General features: G+C 42.1%; 1 protein-coding gene across 2 annotated transcripts in view; it reads right to left on the reverse strand.

The window, feature by feature from the left end:
• Positions 1 to 20,239, reverse strand: part of DIAPH3 (diaphanous related formin 3) — a 98,170-nt gene that overhangs the window by 76,936 nt on the left and 995 nt on the right. The window contains exons 2-9 of one of the 2 annotated variants that reach the window (XM_056862188.1): positions 18,968 to 19,000; positions 17,106 to 17,282; positions 12,871 to 12,975; positions 11,301 to 11,431; positions 8,843 to 8,917; positions 8,679 to 8,748; positions 6,702 to 6,838; positions 6,132 to 6,237 (exon numbers count right to left, since the gene is read on the reverse strand). In XM_056862188.1, the coding sequence (XP_056718166.1) occupies positions 6,132 to 6,237; positions 6,702 to 6,838; positions 8,679 to 8,748; positions 8,843 to 8,917; positions 11,301 to 11,431; positions 12,871 to 12,975; positions 17,106 to 17,282; positions 18,968 to 19,000 (834 nt within the window). Of the gene's footprint in view, positions 1 to 6,131; positions 6,238 to 6,701; positions 6,839 to 8,678; positions 8,749 to 8,842; positions 8,918 to 11,300; positions 11,432 to 12,870; positions 12,976 to 17,105; positions 17,283 to 18,967; positions 19,001 to 20,239 lie in introns of those variants that run through there. The other variant, XM_056862189.1, reaches the window with a different exon arrangement.

Here is a 20,239-nt window from a genome sequence, read left to right on the forward strand (position 1 = left end):
ATTTTTTCATGCTGGAGACATATTTCAGTGAGTTTTAAATCAGGCCTTGACAAGTTTTTTTTTTCCCCTTCAGATGTAGGAGCGAGGCCAAAAATTCAGGAGCCAGACTCACCCCTAACAAATATAGTATTTTCATTGTCATGTGAGCTACTTCAAGCAGGTCTCTGGAGAGAGAGGGGGCATATACATTTACCGGAAGTCATTCCACAAACAAAATCTCATGTCACCTTTTGACTGCATAAGTGTAAGCAAAAATGGAAAGGCTACCAAGATCCGGAGAGCCAGTGTTGTGTAGTGGTTAAGAGCAACGGACTCTAATCTGGAGAACTGGGTTCGATTCCCCGCTCCTCCACATGAAGCCTGCTGGTTGACCTTGGGCCAGGCTCAGTTCTTTCTGAACTCTCTCAGCTCAAGCAGAGGCAAACAATGGCAAACCACCTCTGAACGCCTCTTGCCTTGAAAACGCTAAGGGGTTGCCATAAATCAGCTGTGACCTGACGGCACACACACTCACTCTAGGATTCTGGGGTAAACTGTTCAAACCACAAAATATTGTCGAAGGCTTTCACGGTCAGAGTTCATTGGTTCTTGTAGGTTATCCGGGCTGTGTAACCGTGGTCTTGGTATTTTCTTTACTGATGTTTCGCCAGCAGCTGTGGCAGGCATCTTCAGAGGAGTAACACTGAAGGACAGTGTCTCTCACTGTCCTTCAGTGTTACTCCTCTGAAGATGCCTGCCACAGCTGCTGGCGAAACATCAGGAAAGAAAATACCAAGACCACGGTTACACAGCCCGGATAATCTACAAGAACCAATGTTCAAGCCACACTTTCTACACACATGGACATCTTATAAAACTCCATACACATAATAGGTTTCCCTAACTACAACGTGAACCAACCGCATGAGGTTTTATCATCTCTCATCTGCTGTTTGTGTAAACTAAATGAGAGCCCCCCATAAAGATTTCTGAACCAATTTCCCTCCCTCAGGTCCTGATGTTCTGACCCACGTCTGCATACTTTGTGCCAATGTAGGTATAATGCTTCAGCAGAAGTCTTTTCGTAATTTTATTACATTCTGAAGCATTTGGGAGAATTGTCCACAGCTTTAAGGACACTAATGCTGGAGATCTGTATATATTGAACTTTGAACTAAAGCTGTGTAATTCTGGTGGCATTAGAGGCAAGGAGATGCCCTGACCTTAGTTAAGAAGAATGTTTGAAAACTTCTAAAGTAAAGGGCTTGGCAAACATAACAAAGCCTTTTTTATCTACCTTCCTTGTCATCCTTTTGACAGTCCTCCCCCTGCCCCGCCCCTTCAGTATTTGGAAAGGGAGAGAGGATGCTTTAGCCACCTTCCAGACAGCGTACATTTTGCATACATAGCAGGCAGCACAAATTTGAAGAAAGAGGTAGAACATTGCCTCAGACATGCCTTTGCTATAGCTTACAGGCAAGGCATACATTAAGTCCACAAGCAGGAAACAAAGTCCTCCTGGGGTTTTTAAAAGAAAAGGTTCCCAAGGAGGCCATGTTTTGAAGGGAAAAGGGGTGGGGGTAGGTGCATGTGCTTAATCCCTTTTACTGTTTAATGCTCGCTACTCAGTGATAAGGAATCTGGCCAGGAAAAAAAAATGCAGTTACTAGCTGTTGCCTCTCCTTGCACATGATCCCTGGATCTGCCTTTTTCAGCAGGGCTCCAACCCCGCCTTTCAGGCAAGTCTTGCTGGATCAGAATTGCAGCAAAAACTCTCCCGGCTGGGGCTGCCAACCCTCCTAATTAATCATCCCTTCATTCCCTGCCTCTAGAAAAGCCGGGGCTGGAGTGCTACTTAAGAGGGTGCGCTGGCAGCTCCACCCCAGCTTCTGAAGCAGAGCCGCAGCCCGTCTTCTACGAGCGGCTTTGTTTGTACTAAAAAGGCAGGGCTGGAGCATTAGTTGCTTAAGAGGCTCAGTGGGAGCTGCCAGCTGAGCTTCGGAAATACCACTCTATACCCCGCACTTCTTAGGAAAGTTTTTTGGGGTGGGGTGCATGTGTGGGAGCTGTACCTGAAAGTCATGAAAGCAGAGAAATACTTACAAGGGTGGGCTGCTCCATTCCAGCTTTTTTTAAGAACATAAGTAAGAACAAGTAAAAACATAAGAAAAAGCCATGCTGGATCAGACCAAGGCCCATCAAGTCCAGCAGACTGTTCACACAGTGGCCAACCAGGTGCCTCTAGGAAGCCCACAAACAAGACAGCTGCAGTAGCATCCTGCTTGTTTTACAGCACCTACTATAATAGGCCTGCTCCTCTGATCCTGGAGAGAATAGGTATGCATCAAGATTAGTAGCCATTTTGACTAGTAGCCATGGATAGCCCTATCCTCCATGAATATGTCTACTCCCCTCTTCAAGCCTTCCAAGTTGGTAGCCATCATCACGTCCTGGGGCAGGGAGTTCCACAATTTAACTATGCATTGTATGAAGTAGCACTCGAACGGTGCCACTTAGGAACTGTTATGGGAGCCACCTCTGTCTGGCCGTCAGAGAGAAACTACAGATGCCACAGGAAATGTTGCTGGCGATCAAGATCAAGACAATCCATACTGTAGTATTCCTCATTACTATGTATAGGTGTGAAAGTTGGACAATGAAGAAAGCTGCCAGGAAGAAAGTGGATGCATTTGAAATGTGGTGGTGGAGGAGAGTTTTACCGATACTGCGCTGCCATAACGACAAATAAGCAGGTTTTCAATTAAACCAAACTCTCCTTAGAAGCGGAAATGATCAAGCTGAGGCTACTGTACTTGGGTCATGTTATAAGACAGGAGTCACTGGAAAAGATAATAATGCTAGGAAAAGTAGAAGACAGCAAGGAAAGGACAACCCAACATGAGATGGATTGACTCTACAAAGGAAGCCGCGGCTCTCAGTCTGCAAGTCATGAGCAAGGCTGTTAACGATAGCATGTTTTGGAGGTCATTAATTCATTGGGTCACTATAAGTTGGAAGCAACTTGACAGCACTCAACACACACGGGGAAAGGTCAGATTTGTCAAAGAATGCTCTAATGATCTAATCATATCCTACCCATTCAACAAAGACAATTCGGATTTCGTGCAATGCCCTTTTTACAATGATATAAGATCGCAGTATATTCTCCCAGTATTGTCAACCTTTCCTGGGAGATCTGAAGAAGCTAAAATTTCCCTTCTCTCAGCAGACTCCTCTAGGGAGATAACCATCCAAGTGGCCAAATTTTGCCTTTGGTCTTATGGGATTCAAAAACGGCTGACTGAAAATCTTACCCCATAGCTGATCTTTCCTCCTCCTGTTCAAATCATCTCTCCCAGAACTATTAACACATTTTTTATTATTTAATCTAACTTTTAATTTTTATTCAGCACTGTTCTTGCATCGAAATAAAGATGATTTGATTTGAATTAGGATTTCATGCTTAATTGTAACACTGTCAGTATGGCCACAAGTAAAGCCTTCCTGCTTCCCCGGGGGTGGAGGGAGATCACAGGGTTACTGAAAAAAGCAGTTTAGTACGACTAAAAAATAGGACCTACTCCAACAGTAAAAGTTGGCCTGAGGTTGGGGAGACCCAGGTTTAAATCTCCACTGTGCTCTGTGGGCTAACTGAGTGATCTTTGGAGAGTTGCTTTCTCTCAACATAACCTGCTTTATGGCCCTGACCTGGACTGCCCAGATCTTGTCAGATCTCTAAAACTAAGCAGGGTCAGCTCTGATTAGTACTGGGATGGGAGATGACCAGGGAAGTCCTGGGTTGCTTCACAGAGACAGGCAATAGCAAACCACTTCTGAACATCTCTTGTCTTGACAACCTATGCGGGGTAAGCCATAAGTCAGCTGTGACTTGACAGCACTTTCCACCACTGAGGAATACTGCTGTTAACCAAGATTGTATAATGTTTTGCAGGCAATCCTTTCATGCCAGAAATTCCCTCCTGCAGATAATCTTACGATCTCATGGGGGGAAAAAACAGCATTCCTTTCAGGAGCTCTCCTGCTGTGCTATGCTAATGCAGACGTGCACACAACAAGAGCTCTCTAAATGGATTTTTTTTTCAAAGCACACAAAAATTGAAGCACTTGAACTTTAAGGTCCAAGACAAATATCAGATCCATTCATTTGTAAGGGCAAAGTAGACAAGACAGTCTCCTTGGAGAAGAAAATGTTGACAAAATAAGAGGGAGGGTTTACAAGGGCTAGTCTTAATTATCAAGACTTGCTAGATGGACAACAGAATGGTTCCACACAATTGCCACAATTACAAAAACTATGTTTTCATAATTTTCTCTACCCCCTTCAAAAACAACAACATCATACATATCAGCTTGGCTGCAAGAAGATTACAGAAGCCTCTTGCCAGATCTTAACCAATGACACTTGCAGCCTTCGAGGATAAGAGAACCACATGAAAATAGCTGGGGATCAGCTGAAGACTGAGAGGATTAAGACTATTTAGTTCAAACCTATTCATATGCCTTATATTGCAGTATAAGCGACTCCACGCTTTTGCAGGGCAGCTACAGGCTTGAGGGAGCGGACAGGCATGAGTGGATAGTTAACAATTAAGGGTTTCATTCTGCATGGCAAAAATCTCCTAGGAAGTTTTGAGTTAAGTTTCCACAATGTATGGAGTTCTCAACTTGATCAAGCCCTTAGTTTAACTAGATTGATATCTCACTGCTTGACCATAAGGTCCTCAAAAAAGCTTCCATTTTAAAAATATAGTATTAACTTCTGCTCTACCCCCCCCCTCCCTAATTCCCATCATATTGATCGGTTCAGAATAGTAGTTTGCTGGGATGGTGTGCATTTTAGCTCCTCCCTCCAAAATCAAGTTATCTTTTAATGTTCTGGTCCCAACCAGAAAAGAGCCATGGGCCTGGTGCTACAATTTGAACATAAAATAAGGGTCTGAATTGACTGTCCCATCAAAAGTATTACATTTGAGGCAGTCAGTCAATTCAGACCCTTATTTTATGTTCAAATTGTAGCACCTGGCTTGATAAGAGATGTTAAAAATTTAAATATATTTAATACTTACTGTCCTATCATACCTAAACTAATTTTACTGCTTTAACATCATAAACTGCATGATTTATAACTTCCTTAGCATATAACGTTGCAATATTTGATGTATGCATGGAATTAAAAAGTTATAAATGCCTCAGAGTTATATAAGCAACACCCAATGCTATCTTAGCACATGCTATCTTAGCACATGCACCTTAACTTTTGCTGTCTTGATTACAGAAAGCTGTAAATTAAACTTCCTGTTTTCCTCTGAGGCTTTAGTGCAGTTTCTGCCCCACCTCCACCTAATCTCCCCCACTCCCCAGCAAGTGAAGGGAATAAACTACTTGTTACACAATCTGTGGGCATATTTCTCATGGTGATTTGAGGGAGAGGTGAAAGGTCAAACCACAAGTCAGGTCGAACAAACAACAGATGGCAAACAGCTGAAAAGCAATGAAAGACCGTCATGCACCCTTCATGAAGATTTGACTTTCTTCCAGGTGCAGAAATGTACATTGCATTTAAGACCTGTATGTGTCTACAGCATGCCAACCTTGTGTGGTATAGTGGTTAAGAGCGGTGGTTTGGAGCGGTGGACTCTGATCTGGAGAACTGGGTTTGATTACCCACTCCTCCACATGAGTGGCGGAGTCTAATCTGGTGAATTCCCCATTCCTACACATGCAGCCAGCTGGGTGACCTTGGGCTAGTCACTCTCTCTCAGCCCCAACTACCTCACATGGTGTCCGTTGTGGGGAATTGTGCCTTAAGTTTTGATTCTGCCTTAAGTGGTAGAGAAAGTCGGCATAGAAAAATCAACTTTCTTCTTCAAACCACAGGAGTGTTTACGGGGTGGTTTGCCATTGCCTTCCCCAGCCGTCTACGCTTTACCCCCAGCAAGCTGGGTACTCATTTTACCGACCTCGGACAGGACAGTAACTCTCCGCCAGCATAATGGCTTCTATGTTTCTCCGCCTATGCGTCTATGTTTGGAGCCAAGCACACCCCACTATTTCCTTCTCCTCAAGTAAATCCAAACGCAAGAGCTGCATTTATTTGGAGTGAAAGTGCCACAAAGAAAGGTATCATTTACTTGCAAATGGACTGAATTCCCTTGCAGGCCTTCCACAATGGGGCAGAATCTATCAATGCTTCTTTCTTCTGCTGCTGCAGTCAACGCTTCCAAAATTTTTTCGAGGCTATCAGTTATTTAAAAAAAGAGAGAGAGAGAGAGGAAAAGGAATGGTTTTGACAGGTAAATCAACAAGGGTGCCTGAAGCTTTTTAAAAGCTCTTTCAAAAAACAACCTTGCCAGGCTACAGTTGTCTAGACACAAAGAATTTCATTCCGAATCTGGCAACTAGTACGGATATGTTTCTGTAAACGGCCATGTAGCTCTCATGGTTCCACAGATGTTTGAAAAATAGAGCTGCCGTCTCTGTGTGCGGCAAATCGTTTTCAAAAGGTTCTCTTCAAAACAAAGGAGCTTTTTTGGACCAGCCTTGCGACTTAGTTGCAACGCTTATTTTCAAAATTATTTTTTCCTCCGAGCTAGCACACAACTGTTCCTAGTTACAACTCAACGCTGCCCCAGTTTAAAAGACAACGGTTCTTTTTAAAATATTTGTGAACTGGGTAGCTGGCCAAGCGACACCGTACTTACATGTTTTCCTCGCCAACGATACATATTGCAGAAAGAAGCTTCACTACGTCGGTCATCATATTGGTGTGCTTGGGATCAATGGTCTTAGCCAGCAGCGAAAGGCTTCTCTGCTCGCCCATTATTCTCTCCAAACCATACTGAAGAGGAAGAAGGAGAAGTTAAGTTTAGCAGGAAGCATAAGATTCAACCAACTAACGTGCAGTTCAAGGAGATCTGTGTCCGCCAGGATAAAAGGTCTCCTGATAGGTTTTGAAGCAAGGCTACGTTCTTCTGGAACGGCTCCAAACAGCAACAGGAGTACGATGAACCTAACGGCAGTCCTCTCACACATGATTCACGTACCATGCACAGAAAGTTTCCAACAATTGACTGAGACTGCCGCAACAGGATCTACTGTGCCATGCTGGATCATAGAAATGGAAGGGACCACCAGGGCCATCTATTCCAACCCACTGCACAATGCAGGAAATTCAAAACTACCTTCCCCTCCCCACACCCCCAGTGACCCCTACTCCATGCCCAGAAGATGGCCCAGATGCCCTCCCTCTCATCATCTGCCTAAGGTCATAGAATCAGCATTGCTGACAGATGGCCATCTAGCCTCTGCTTGGAAACTTCCAGAGAAGGAGCGCTCACCACCTCCCGAGGAAGCCTGTCCCACTGAGGAACCGCTCTAACTGTTGGAAACTCTTTTGATTTAATTTCAACCCGTTGGTTCTAGTCCGACCTTCTGATAGGATCTTTTCCTATCAAAAAGCCAACATCCACATCTTTCCATAAAGCATACATCCACCAAAAAAGGAAAAATGTGTTGTTTTTTAATTAATTTTAGGTGTCCAGTTGCATAAAATTCAAACAATAAAACACTAGAATTGGCAGCAATGAAATTTGAAAAATGCAATACAGTAACACATAAATAAAAGTTTATAGCTTATACATTGTTTGCTGTAAAGGTCATGGAGCAAATGAAATAGGTCAGATTTTTGCAACAGACAAAATAAACAGATCAGCACAAAGAATATGAAAAACATTGCCCAGCGCACCTAGAAGAACGGAGGTGTCTATTGTCTGGCATCTGAAGCCACTAGCTTGCACTAACCACTGGCCTATTCATTCAGGACCAAACCCTAGATGAGCTATTTTTCCTAGGGCCAGCCCAGCATTCAATATATTTATAACATCCAGCACAAGAATTGCATTTTACTGAGAGTGTGGGTGAGTTTTTCCCCTCTATTTCAATTAGGGCGATCATCTGCTCCCCAGTTTATAACTCTGGAGCGCAGGCACAATTTTGCCCACAATCTTATTCATACAATACAGAGTACAAAAAAGGGAAAAAAATGATCAAAAATGTTTAACCCTCTGCTAAATAAATGAAGTTACTGGAAGTCATACACTTACGCCGGTTCGAGGGCAAACACACCGGTGCGCCACAAAGCTGTGCTGGCCTTTGCTGTCGTCACTGCCACACTGGCAAGGAAACCCCAGAAGGGAAAGCCCACACCGGCATGGGGTGGCATTCCTGGGGCATTTCCAGGGGTGGAGGAGACATTAGTCAGCTTCCAGACCCGTTTCATCTCAGGAATGCCACTTTGCGCTGCGGCATAGCTAAGCCACCAAAATAGGTGGCATAGCCTCGCTAAATCCAATGGGGGGTGGGTAGCCTTTCTTTCATTTAATTTGTTTCTTTTGCAGCTAGGAAGCACACCTGCGCTACTCCCGGCCACTGCAGACCCTCCCCTTAGGATTCGGCTGCCCCACTGGTATACCATTTGGTCACACATGACAGTAATTCACAGCATTTGAGCTACAGAAGCGTAACAGACCTGGCACACACTAACCAAATCAGCAATTATGTATTTACATACACCCAACTGTCACTACAATATATTCGAAAGTAATCTCATTTGGTTTCATTTACTTCAAAGTATAGAGAGGACAACAATCTTAATTTCTAAAGTAAATTAAACCACTGACCTGGTTATTCATAAAAGCTTTCATGCACTGTACGATCTTATGCTGTACTTTCTTCAAAATTTTGTCCTGTCTGAATGCAATAGAATAAATAAAATCAATTTAAACCGTAAGTGCAAGTTATTGTTCATGTACCGAAGTTGGAACATTTCCACAAAAGGACGTACTGTTTGGATTCAACTAGTTTTTCCAAGATGTCCAATAATACTCCAAGCCCTTCGTGGCCAAAGCTCTCAACCCAACTGCAACAAAACAAAAAAAGATTAAAAAATACATTAGCAAACACAAGAAAAAGTACAGGGGTTTTTCCTTCTCATCCCATAGGCTTTCATAATCTGTACATCTGGACGTTATACGCTGGCCTCCATAACCACTTTTCTTTAGTTGGGAATTTATTTATTTACTTAATTTATACCTCACTCTTCTGCCCAAAGTAGTTTACTAAGAACAATGCCTCACACACCTAAATAAAAATATGCAGCTATTAAATTTCCTAGTTCTTTTTTCAACTACCATTAAGAAATCCTGATAGAAGTATATTTTGACTCATTACAAGTTAATAATTGATGTTTTTAACTGTAACTAACTGAGCAAATCTAAACACACTTTCCTGGGAGTAAGCCCCATTGTACAGCCCCAAGCAGGATTCTAAGTAGACCTGTTTAGGATTGCACCCAAAAAATTTTTCTCAAAATTATCATGAATGTTATTCATTAAATAATATTACTCACCATCATGTTTAAACTCTGCTTATATTTAATTGTTACTCTGAGTACTGGAGTTTGACATTTACAGTCTTTCAGTTTTGAAAGCAGGATACCATAAGCGTTAATTTTTTGAAAAGATTTTCTAAAGAACTAGGCCAAAATCTTTATACATACATGTATAAATACATTTGTCACTGCTCATTTGAGATGTTTATATTGATTCCTTTGTGCCATTTAACTTTATGGGCATGATCAATCATCTAGAGTTTGCTCAGAATCTGAAAAGTTTTTTTTTTTTACATCAATCTTTCTGAGACAGGAAATGATAGTTGTTGTTTTTCCAAGTTGTCAACTGGCTGAATACACTGTCATCATTATAAAATATGTTACTTGAAAGAAAGGAACACATAAAACCAACACACTAGTGACTGAATGCGATGCACTTGTTGCTGTGCCAGCATGCTCCCTTTTCCCCATGTGCAAGCAGCCCAATTGAGTTTCCTGGTTTCCAAAGCCTGGAACCAAACCCCAGAGTGCTGTGTGACATCCAAATGCGGGAGCCTGGGCAATTTAGGGTTTTCTTTACCCACGAACTGGGATTTAAAGCCACAGTTTAATCCGTTTGTGGGGAGAAAAACTCCTTCGTACACAGCAACCATGCCCATGTTGGAGGCCAAAGAGACAGACACACACCTGATATTGAAGGCACCACACTGGGTTACATGTCTTCAAGAGAGCTATAGTAGCATAGTCGTTACAGCATTTGACTAAGATGAAGAAACCCAAGTGCAAAGCCCCAGCTCAGCTAATGATGTCATAGAACCATAGAGTTGGAAGGGGCCATTAAGGCCATCTAGTCCAACCCCCTGCTTAATGCAGGATCAGCTGAAAGCATCCCTGACAAGTGTTTGTCCAGCCTCTGCTTAAAGACTGCCAGTGAGGGGGAGCTCACCTCCTCCCTAGGTAGCCGATTCCACTGTCGAACAACTCTTATTGTAAAAAAAAAAAATTCCTAATATCCAGCAGCTATCTTTCCCTCAATTTAAACCCATTATTGCTGGCCTTGGTGCCAACACCAGTAAATAATGGAAAGGAACATACTCGTTTAATCCCATACCCTGGACAGCTTCTTGGCTGAACAAAAGTACAAAGCCCTCACATTAATTTTTGCTGTCTGCTAGTTTGCTAACCTTTCTGCATATTTGCCCTCTGTGTTCTTGCTTTAAAAGACTTCCGAAAGAAACTAAAACAAGTCACCAAACCAAATCAATAGAGGAGCTTCACCCTTTGCAAACTCCCTTTGCAAAGAATGATGCTCCCTGCACTGCAAGCAATGTATGTGAAGGGGAATACGTAAACATCGCTGGAGAAGTTATGAAACATATGAACATTTTACATTCATAAACTCACACACGCCATCTGTATGTAGACATCTCCATAAAACACAATACAGTTCATTTTAAACATGTTGATTTAATCAAATTCTAATTTTAGTTCAAGAGACCTTTTGGCAACATCATAACGATATGGAGATTAATTTGGTCCCAAATGAATGAGCAATACAGATGAAGTACACCAGCGGCATAGTAATTCACGTATCTTGAGGAGACCTTTCTAAACAGCTACAGAAACTCTCAAAATAGAATCAACTATAATTTTGTGCTACTTTATCTATCCTTCTGCTTACATTCTAAAAAAGAGAGATAGCCATGTTGAAGCAGGTGATGGTGTTTGCACCACTTCCATGTGAGAAGTTAGCGGAGATTCTTATCATAATCTCCAGCTTTAAACAAAATAAAGTCAGCTCTAGCTTTTCACAAAACTCTTGACTTAATGAAAGGAAGCCAAAAGTATGAAAAGACTGTCACAAACAGCTGCACTGTTTAAAAAAAAAAAAAGTTTGAAATTGTTCCATTACCTGACAGGATTACTGGTCAATGACACACGAAGCGATTCTAAAAGACCAACAAGCCTTTCATCAGCTGCTCCAGATTTTAGTTCACAGATGAAATCCTGTGGAGTGATCCGTTTACTGCTCTTGAGACTTCCCTGAAAAAGCAACATTGGATTTACTGCGAAAGTTGCTTCAGATTTTTAAACTAACATTGGTAAATCAGTAAAAGCATAAAATGAGCATGTATATCTGTCGTCCAGTTCACTGCATTTCACATAGGAGGAATTCACAAGGCTCTTATTCGAGCATTACTTGTAGAACCAAAGAGACAAAATACTGTTCCAAACTTCACGAGCTGAATCTAGAAGTAGAGATATATAATATGATCATGGTAAAATTACACCAAGTTGATCCTAACAATGCAACAAAGTACACAACACAAGAGCTTATACAAACATTACTGCAGGGGGTATGAGGACTGAACATCCACTATTAAGCATTGGTGAATAACATGAATGAATGAGCAGCCACTCGACAAGTGCCCAACACGTGCACATTGTGGCGCACTAATGAATGCGGAGAAAACACATGCCCTACATGTAAATTAAACGTGATACAATTCAGGGGAAACTTTCACATATCAACAAGGATATAAAAATTATTTCTTTGAATAAATAAGTTTGATTTAAATAAATATTTGAATCTGAATTTGAATTAAATAGTTAAATGACTAAAATTTAAATACTTTTAAATTTAAAATCAGTTCTTCATTTAACTTGAATACCTTTTCAACCTGAGTTAACCAAGCTCTTCCTTAAACAAATTAACAAGTGGACAATGAAATCTGAAAACAAACACGAAATCCTATACTTTTTAAATGAATGACTCTCCAACATACTATGAGCCCTGTCCATTTCGGGCTCCAGCAGGAAAGGGGAGAAAGGGAAATCATGCTTCCATGCACAGATTCCTTTTGCATCCTTTTTGCCATAGAACCTGGTCCAATCCTCACAAGCTGAATTATAATCTCCCCTTCCCCCACAATCGGCTTGTGGTACCAAGCTGGATATGCCTGCTTTTAATGTGATGGACCACCAAAACCTTCTGCACAACCGCTTTCATTTTTGGCATTATTGAGAGAAATATGTACCGTCTACTAGAGAGAAACACACTTTGATCTCCATAGCAATAACCATATTCTCTGTTGAAGCAGAGATGCCATACGCAGTGCCATTAGCTGTGGCCTGCATGCCACGAAAAGATGGGGGTGGGGGATTGGTATCAACTGCTCCAGACGTAGCAGTCTGCAGCCTTTCCCAATCACTCTGGTTCTGATTGAGTGCTCAATGCCACTTTTAATTCATGCGCCAAACAAACACTGCATTTTCAAAAAGCTAAGCTACTACCAGGTCACTGCTTGATACAGTGAAGAACACAAGTGCTCTTAAGTTCCCTTTACATGTGTGGCAAGCAGCAGGAGTCGTTTCTACATGGTGTATTCTCACACTGTGGAGGCAAGCATGTGAATAATCTTGTTTCCTGGGATGCAGCAGCAAGATCTTTTCGAGCAAATCTAAAGTGGAAGGGAACTCACCACTTTAGAAGCAGTACTAATATATTGCATCACCATCTCTTTTTTGGTATTGAAGTCCTTCTCTCTCAGGGGAGTCTTTCGATCTTCGTTTAAATTCATATCTTCCTAAGGGGGGGAAAAGAAAGCAGAGTAAGCACAGAGATCAGATATGTGATTCTCTAGTCTAATTAAGCTGCTTTCCTAACCTATGCCACTTCAGAGCCATCAACAAGATGGCACATTTCTTCAAATAGCATCATCTTATTTTTGAGAAATATAAAAAAATCTCTGCTATCTAAATTCAGGTGTTACCACCACAGTGTCCTTGTGGCAGTCATGAAGGATTAAAGTAGCAGCTAAGACTGTTCAAACACCAACTACATTTGACCAAATTCTCTCCATTAATTTTTCACCATTTCCTTTAAATACGCAATACCCCTCTCACTTAACACAATTAAGTTCAAGAGAACTACTGCCAGAAAATATTTTTGTTAGTCTTTAAGGTGCTACTGGACTCTTGCTCTTTTCTACTACTGCAGACAGACTAACACGGCTACCCACTGTGAATTACTAAACCAATACAAAGACTAACACATGAAGCTGCCTTATACTGAATCAGACCCTGGATCCATCAAAGTCAGTATTGTTTACTCAGACCGGCAGCGGCTCTCCAGGGTTTCAGGCAGAGGTCTTTCACATCGCCTACTTGCCTAGTCCCTTTAACTGGAGATGCCGGGGATTGAACCTGGGACCTTCTGCATGACAAGCAGATGCTCTACTACTGAGCTAGTGCCCATCGTCAAAGAAACTAGAAAGATCTGACATCTTGTTTTCAAGAATGATGAAAATAGATTAGCCATTTCTACACAGGACTAGTTTTCTCTGTTAAAAACCTTCTAAAGAAGCCCCGTGGCACAGAGTGGTAAGATGCAGTATTGCAGTCAAAAGCTTTGCTCACGACCTGAGTTCAATCCCAATGGAAGTTGTTTCAGGTAGCCGGCTCAAGGTTGACTCAGCCTTCCATCCTTCCGAGATCGGTCAAATGAGTACCCAGCTTGCTGGGGGTAAAGGGAAAATGACTGGGGAAGGTGCTGGCAAACCAGCCCGTAAACAAAGTCTGCCTAGAAAACGTTGGGATGTGACGTCACCCCATGGGTCAGAAATGACCCGGTACTTGCACAGGGGACCTTTACCTTGCACAGGGGACCTTTACAGCTGCATTCTATGGAGTTTTTTCCGGTCATAGAACCCTATGACTGATAGGGAGTTCAAATAGAATTGGAGTGGGAGAGTTCTGACAGTTGACTGAGAGATAAGTTATGGACAGAGTTTGGAAACCGATGTGTGAGCTGTGAGGTGGAGGATTCTCCTCAGGAGTGAAAAAGGAACACATTTTGGGTTTTTGGATCAGAACAGGATCCATATCCAGTTATCTAGGGAAAATAGCTCTAAGGTTTATAGAGTGATTCCTAAGAGTTCAATGGAAAATAGCTCTTGTGAAATGTGTGATCCCAGGCGAGTTTGAGAGAAACTGGGGAAGTGTGTTAATGCTCTTAACTCCTACAACTAAAGAACCACTGTGAAAAAGAAAGCAGCTTAAGTTTAAGTGTAAAAGAAGCTTAATTTTAAGAAACAAACCAGTGACTGCCAACACAAATCACTCTTGGGAGAAAATAAAGGTTTAAACACATGTATGTGAACCACTTCAATACATTTGGAACTTAACCATTTCAAACTTCTCAGTTCTGTTACAATCCACATTCCTGTTATGAAGATTGGCTAACCTGACTTTTAAATCCCACAAAAAGACATATAAAAAACAGTTTTTAAGTTATATTTCAACTCGAGTGCCAAATATTTCTGACCATTTTATTATTCAAAATAAGTTTCTCTGTCATAGCATCAAACAACAAGAAGAAAGAGTATTTGAAGCTACTTTAATACACAATTTAAATTATATGTAAAAAGTCATAGTAACACATAAGAGGGTTTCAGGAGTATTTTTGCAATACTGGTATCTTACATAGCCAGTTTCTCTAACTCCACAACTCCTTTAGACACTCCCTACTGTACAAAATAAGCAACACTGCCCTGTCAAAGTCTGTATTTTTAACCAACAAGCTACAAGATTTTACCAAGAATATGTAGCATTTCAGTTTCCTCTGTTTTCAACTATTCAACAGCAGCCGGCAGCCACAATTAACCTGAAATGAAGGTACGTACCCATGGGTCTCCCCCCAGTTTCTCATACAAATACAATACCTTTATTGGCATCTTGCCCCCCAGTTTCTAATATAATCATACAAACATGCTTTTGGCTACTTGGCTAAACTATGGCTTAAAGGGCTACCAGCTTCTAGCTTGACCCTTTGAAGAAGAAAAAATCAAGGTCAGGCAACATAACATGTTTGCATCGTTTTAAGTCTCAACTTCTAGCTCCAGTTAACAGACAAAAGTTTTCTCTCTCAGAACTAGTCGCCAAGTTGCCTTTATTTCTACAGCATTGGAATTTCTAGTGGTGCAAGTTACTGCCCATCGGCCATTGGTTACAAGAGGGGGAAAAACAAACCAATGAGAAACAAAACATAACAACATAGGAAGAACAATGGACTAGCTTTCATCATAATTATGAAAACAACCAAAAGGGATTTGACAAAAGCAGCGCAGGATTTTGGCAGTACTATAGCACAGGCTGCCAACAGTGACGTCCTGATGCTTAAAGGCAAAGAAAGAACCAAGAGTTTGAGAAAAAATATTTGTAGCAGGCATATGGATGAAGGAGCGCTTAAAGCACTGAACAAGATTTTGAATTGAAGGGAAGTGGGCACCCAGTACTACCAAGCTCGCACCTTTATCAACCGGTGCACGTGCTCTAAGATACACAGCAGAGAGAGTCCTTTAGAGGCTGGCTGCCTCAGTCTTCTGAAGCACGATGCTTTATCACAAGCCATATTCAAAGAGCACTGTGGTGTCCAGGCGGTTTGTCAATTTAAAGCCAGTGCCACAGACAGACAAGGAAAGAACCATTCACAATTAGGTAATACTACTCCCCACCGCTAATTTTCACTCACAACTAACAGCAGCCAATTGTTTTACAAGAAGGCTTCCATTCCAGGCAGTGCTGACGGCTGGCTAAACAAGTATTGGGGGGGGGGGGGCAGGTAAAGAGATCAATCTCTGGAATGGATTCAGGGAAGCAACATTTTGCTACTGTTATTTTACAGCAAGGGAACTGCTAGAACTGAGTCCCAACTAGAGATGTAACATTTCTGGAAATTTTGAAGCCACAGAAAAAATACTGGGGTTTTTTTCCATAGGCCCCTGGGAAAATACCCTGAAATGTTGGGAAAATTGAAATATGTGCAATATTTACTTTCCTATCAAAGCTAAACTAATTTTACTGCTTTAACATAGTACATAATTTATAACTTACTTAGCACATAAAATTGCAATACTTGACATATTTATGGAATATAAAAGTTACAAATGCCTTAGTTTTGCATAAGCAAAACTGCAAATACACCCAAAACTTGAGAGAAAACTGCAAGCTGGTACACCCTATGCTATCTTAACACACTTTAATTTTGCTACTTGGTTGGAGAGAGCTCAGTTCGCAATGAAACTTTTAGTTTTCCTCGGAAGCTGTGATTCAGTTTCTGACCACGTCCTTCTGATTCCCCACACACACACACACACACACACACACACACACACACACACACACACGTTAGGGCAATAAGCTACTTTTTACTCAGTCTGCAGGTAAATGTGTTACAGTGGTTTGAGGGGGAGGTGAAAAGTGAACCACAAGTTGGGTCAAAAGGATAACAGGTGATAAACAACCTCTGAAAAGTAATGAAAGCCCTGCACGCTCCCTTCATGATTAGGTTGTCTTGTAGGTACAGAAATGCATCTTACATTTAAGAGCTGTATGTGTCTACAGCATGCCCACCTTGCCTTTAAAACCATTTCACTCATTCTAAGAGAAAATTTCATAGGAGCTTCTTTCAGTAATCTCCAAACTTTCCTTGCAGCTCATCTGGCTATTGCTGTAATAATAAAATCATTCATTCATTCAAACTTTCCAAGTTCTCAATTGGAAAAAATTGTGGGGCAAAGCCTTGGAGAAAAATAGGGGGGGGGGAACACACACACCTTTTTTTCTGAATTTTTCCGGGCCTCCACATTTTTAGTCTCAACTACATCATATTAAGAAAGCACCATAGAAACACATAATATTCAACTATGATCTTTACCATCATTTTTTCAAAAAGTGTTAAAATCTCTCTATCAGACAACGGGGTAAGGATGAAGTCATCTCCGTCTGCAGTTACAGGCCAGTCACTGGCTGAGGAATGAGACTGCTTCAGATGTGGTAGAGGAGGCCTGTCTTTTTTGCTGCCTGGAATTCGTATGCTGGCAAATCGATCCATCTGTGAACAACAACCAAAAACAATCCCCCCTTAGAATGATCACATTTCCGAAATTTATATTTTACCCACAACAACAGAACACTTGTTGTATTTTAATCTATAAACATAAAACCAGAACAAGTGTTTATTTACACATATACAAAAAAGTATAAAGACAAATCATAAAATTTCTTCTATAAAGAGAAGTCTATCAAAACAGTAACGACTAATCTCAGAATTGGGGGCCCACATGCCAACCTTGGGCTGTAGACTAAGCTTTAGTATTTGGATGGGAGACCGCCCATGAAGAACTGGTTTTTATACCGTGATTTTCTCAACCTTTAAGGCAGGGGTGGGGAACCTTTTTCCTGCCAAGGGCCATTTGCACATTTATAACATCATTCGGGGGCCATAACCAGGTGTAGATCTCCCGGCGGGGGGGAGGAGGCTAGGGTTGCCAGGTCTCCAGCCACCACCTGGAGGTTGACAACCCCAGGGGAGGCCACACAGAGAAGGCCTGGAGGGAACCCCCACTCCCGTCGTCCTCCCCCTCCCAGGCAGGAGGGCAGCCAGCGGTGGGCCCGAGCAAACGAGGCGCCAGGGGGGCGCAGCCCGCAGCCGATCCGCAGGGAAGGAAAGGAGGAAGGAAAGAAAGAAAACAGAGAAAGAGGAAAAGGGAGGGAGGGAAAAAGAAGGAGAAAGGGAGAAAGAAATGGAGGGAGGGGAAGAAAGAAAGAAAAGGACGGAGGGAGACAAAGAGACAGAAAAGGGGAGAGAGGGAGAGAAAGGAGTGACAGAAAAAGAGGAAGAAAAGAAAGAAAAGCCTTCCCCCACACACACACACCCGCGCATGCCGGCCCCACGCGACCAGGCCCCAGCCTCCACGCTTCCCCCCACACACACACACCCGGCCCCGGAGCTACCGAGGGCCACAGAAAATGTCCTTGGGGGCCGCATACGGCCCCCGGGCCTGAGGTTCCCCATCCCTGCTTTAAGGAGTCTCAAACTGGCTTACAATTGCCTTCCCTTCCTCTCCCCACAACAGACACCTTGTGAAGTAGATGAGGCTGACAGAGCTCTGAGAGAACTGTGATTCTTAGTGACAATTTTGTAACCTAATTCAGTTTGGCATGTATACTCCATTTTTGCTTGTTAATGAGATCTCTGTCCAGCTTTTTCCAAACAGTTTTTGTTGTTCAAAAACACCTTTCTTTCCCGTTGAAATTGGACTTGAGGTAGCAAAATGTGCATTTTGCTTTTTAAAGAGGAAAAGAATCCCTGTTCCACCACCCTCCATTCCTAGTAAACTGAGATGGCTTCATTTCTGTATTGGCTAGGTGAGTGTTGGAGGCACAAACAGGGTATGTGTTCTTGCAAAGGGCTCGTGAATCCCCTTAAAGAGACCCACTGGACCCAGTCTGAGAAACCCTGAACCAGAAGAATTACTGCAGCAATCTCCCTTAGAGCTGCAGAAAATCACAGGACATCTTCCTCATGACTAAGATTGCTACATTAAAAGAATCATTGACCACTGGCATACTCAACTTAATATATTTCAGTTAACAGCCAAATTTGCACAGCACACAGCTTAACATTGCTTTCCAAAGCTGTTTTTTTCTTTGCTACAATGAAGCATCTACGTTATTTGAAACCAAGGCGCCAGGTTAGTCACGCAACATCCAAAATAAGCAAGCAAATAATCTTACCACATCATCTGTCAGTGTCTTGATGTGCAAGTGCTGCAAAAGAAATAATCCATTATGATCCCATCTTACGTTAAAGAGGCTTTAAAAGCCACAGATAAAATGAAAGACTGTCGTTTTTCCACTTTGCCCCTACCTCTAAGGTGCATGTTGGGATACCCGTGCTGGTTTTGTTGGAAGCAAGTGCGACATTTGGCTTAATATACAAAAGGAATCAATTGTTGAGCTTGCTAATAAAACCAGAATTGATAACCAGCTTGATATATAAGACCTCATTCTCCAGCCAACTACAGACCAATCAGTCTGTTATCAATACAAGAAAAGCTGCATGCATCTCATCTACAACTAAAAGTTCGCAGCTGGAGTTACAACTTGTCAATACCAGGTCCAGAACAAATTGGCTGTTAAAAAGGTACATCTACATTGCATGATGCATAGGTGCTCTCCTTTCTTGCTGAGAAATATTCATCATATGCTAAGGGGGGAATTGTTTACTGCTTCTATGGATCTCAAAGTGGCCTCTGATAATATCTCCTACCAGAGTGGATAAAAATCAATGGTGTTTTTTTAAAGGATTTCTTAGTTAATTTAAATCCGATTTTTTAAATAAAATGCTTTTTGAGAAAAAAATTATCTAAAGATAGTTTGGTGGAATAAACAAGCTAAACAAAATAAATAGATGGCAAAGCTCCTCACAGGAGCAGCTGGTCCCACTGACCAGGAGGAGTGGGGAGAGAATCTCCCTCAATGTGACTGCGAACCCTGATCCTCGCCTACCTCACAGGGCTGTTGTCAGGCTAACATGGAGGAGAGAACAATGTACAGCACTTTGGGAAAGCAGGGTATAAACAAACTAAATTAGATAGATAGGTAGATGATAGATGGTCCCACTGAGTGTGGGGAGGGGAGAATTAGCCTCAATGTGACCGGCATTAGGAAGAATTTTCTAGCAGTTAGAGCGGTTCCTCAGTGGAACAGGCTTCCTTGGGAGGTGGTGGGCTCTCCTTCAATGGAGGTTTTTAAGAAGAGATTAGATGGCCATCTGTCAGCATTGCTGATTCTGTGACCTTAGGCAGATGATGAGAGGGAGGGCATCTTGGCCATCTTCTGGGCATGGAGTAGGGGTCACATGGGGTGTGGGGGGAAGTAGTTGTGAATTTCCTGCACTGTTCATGGGGTTGGACTAGATGACCCTGGTGGTCCTTCCAACTCTACGATTCTATGCTCCTATGACAAACCCCCGAGCTGAGCCTCCCTTGCAGGGCTGTTGTGAAG

The sequence above is a fragment of the Euleptes europaea genome, chromosome 16, assembly GCF_029931775.1.
Source record: "Euleptes europaea isolate rEulEur1 chromosome 16, rEulEur1.hap1, whole genome shotgun sequence".
Lineage (NCBI taxonomy): Eukaryota > Metazoa > Chordata > Lepidosauria > Squamata > Sphaerodactylidae > Euleptes > Euleptes europaea.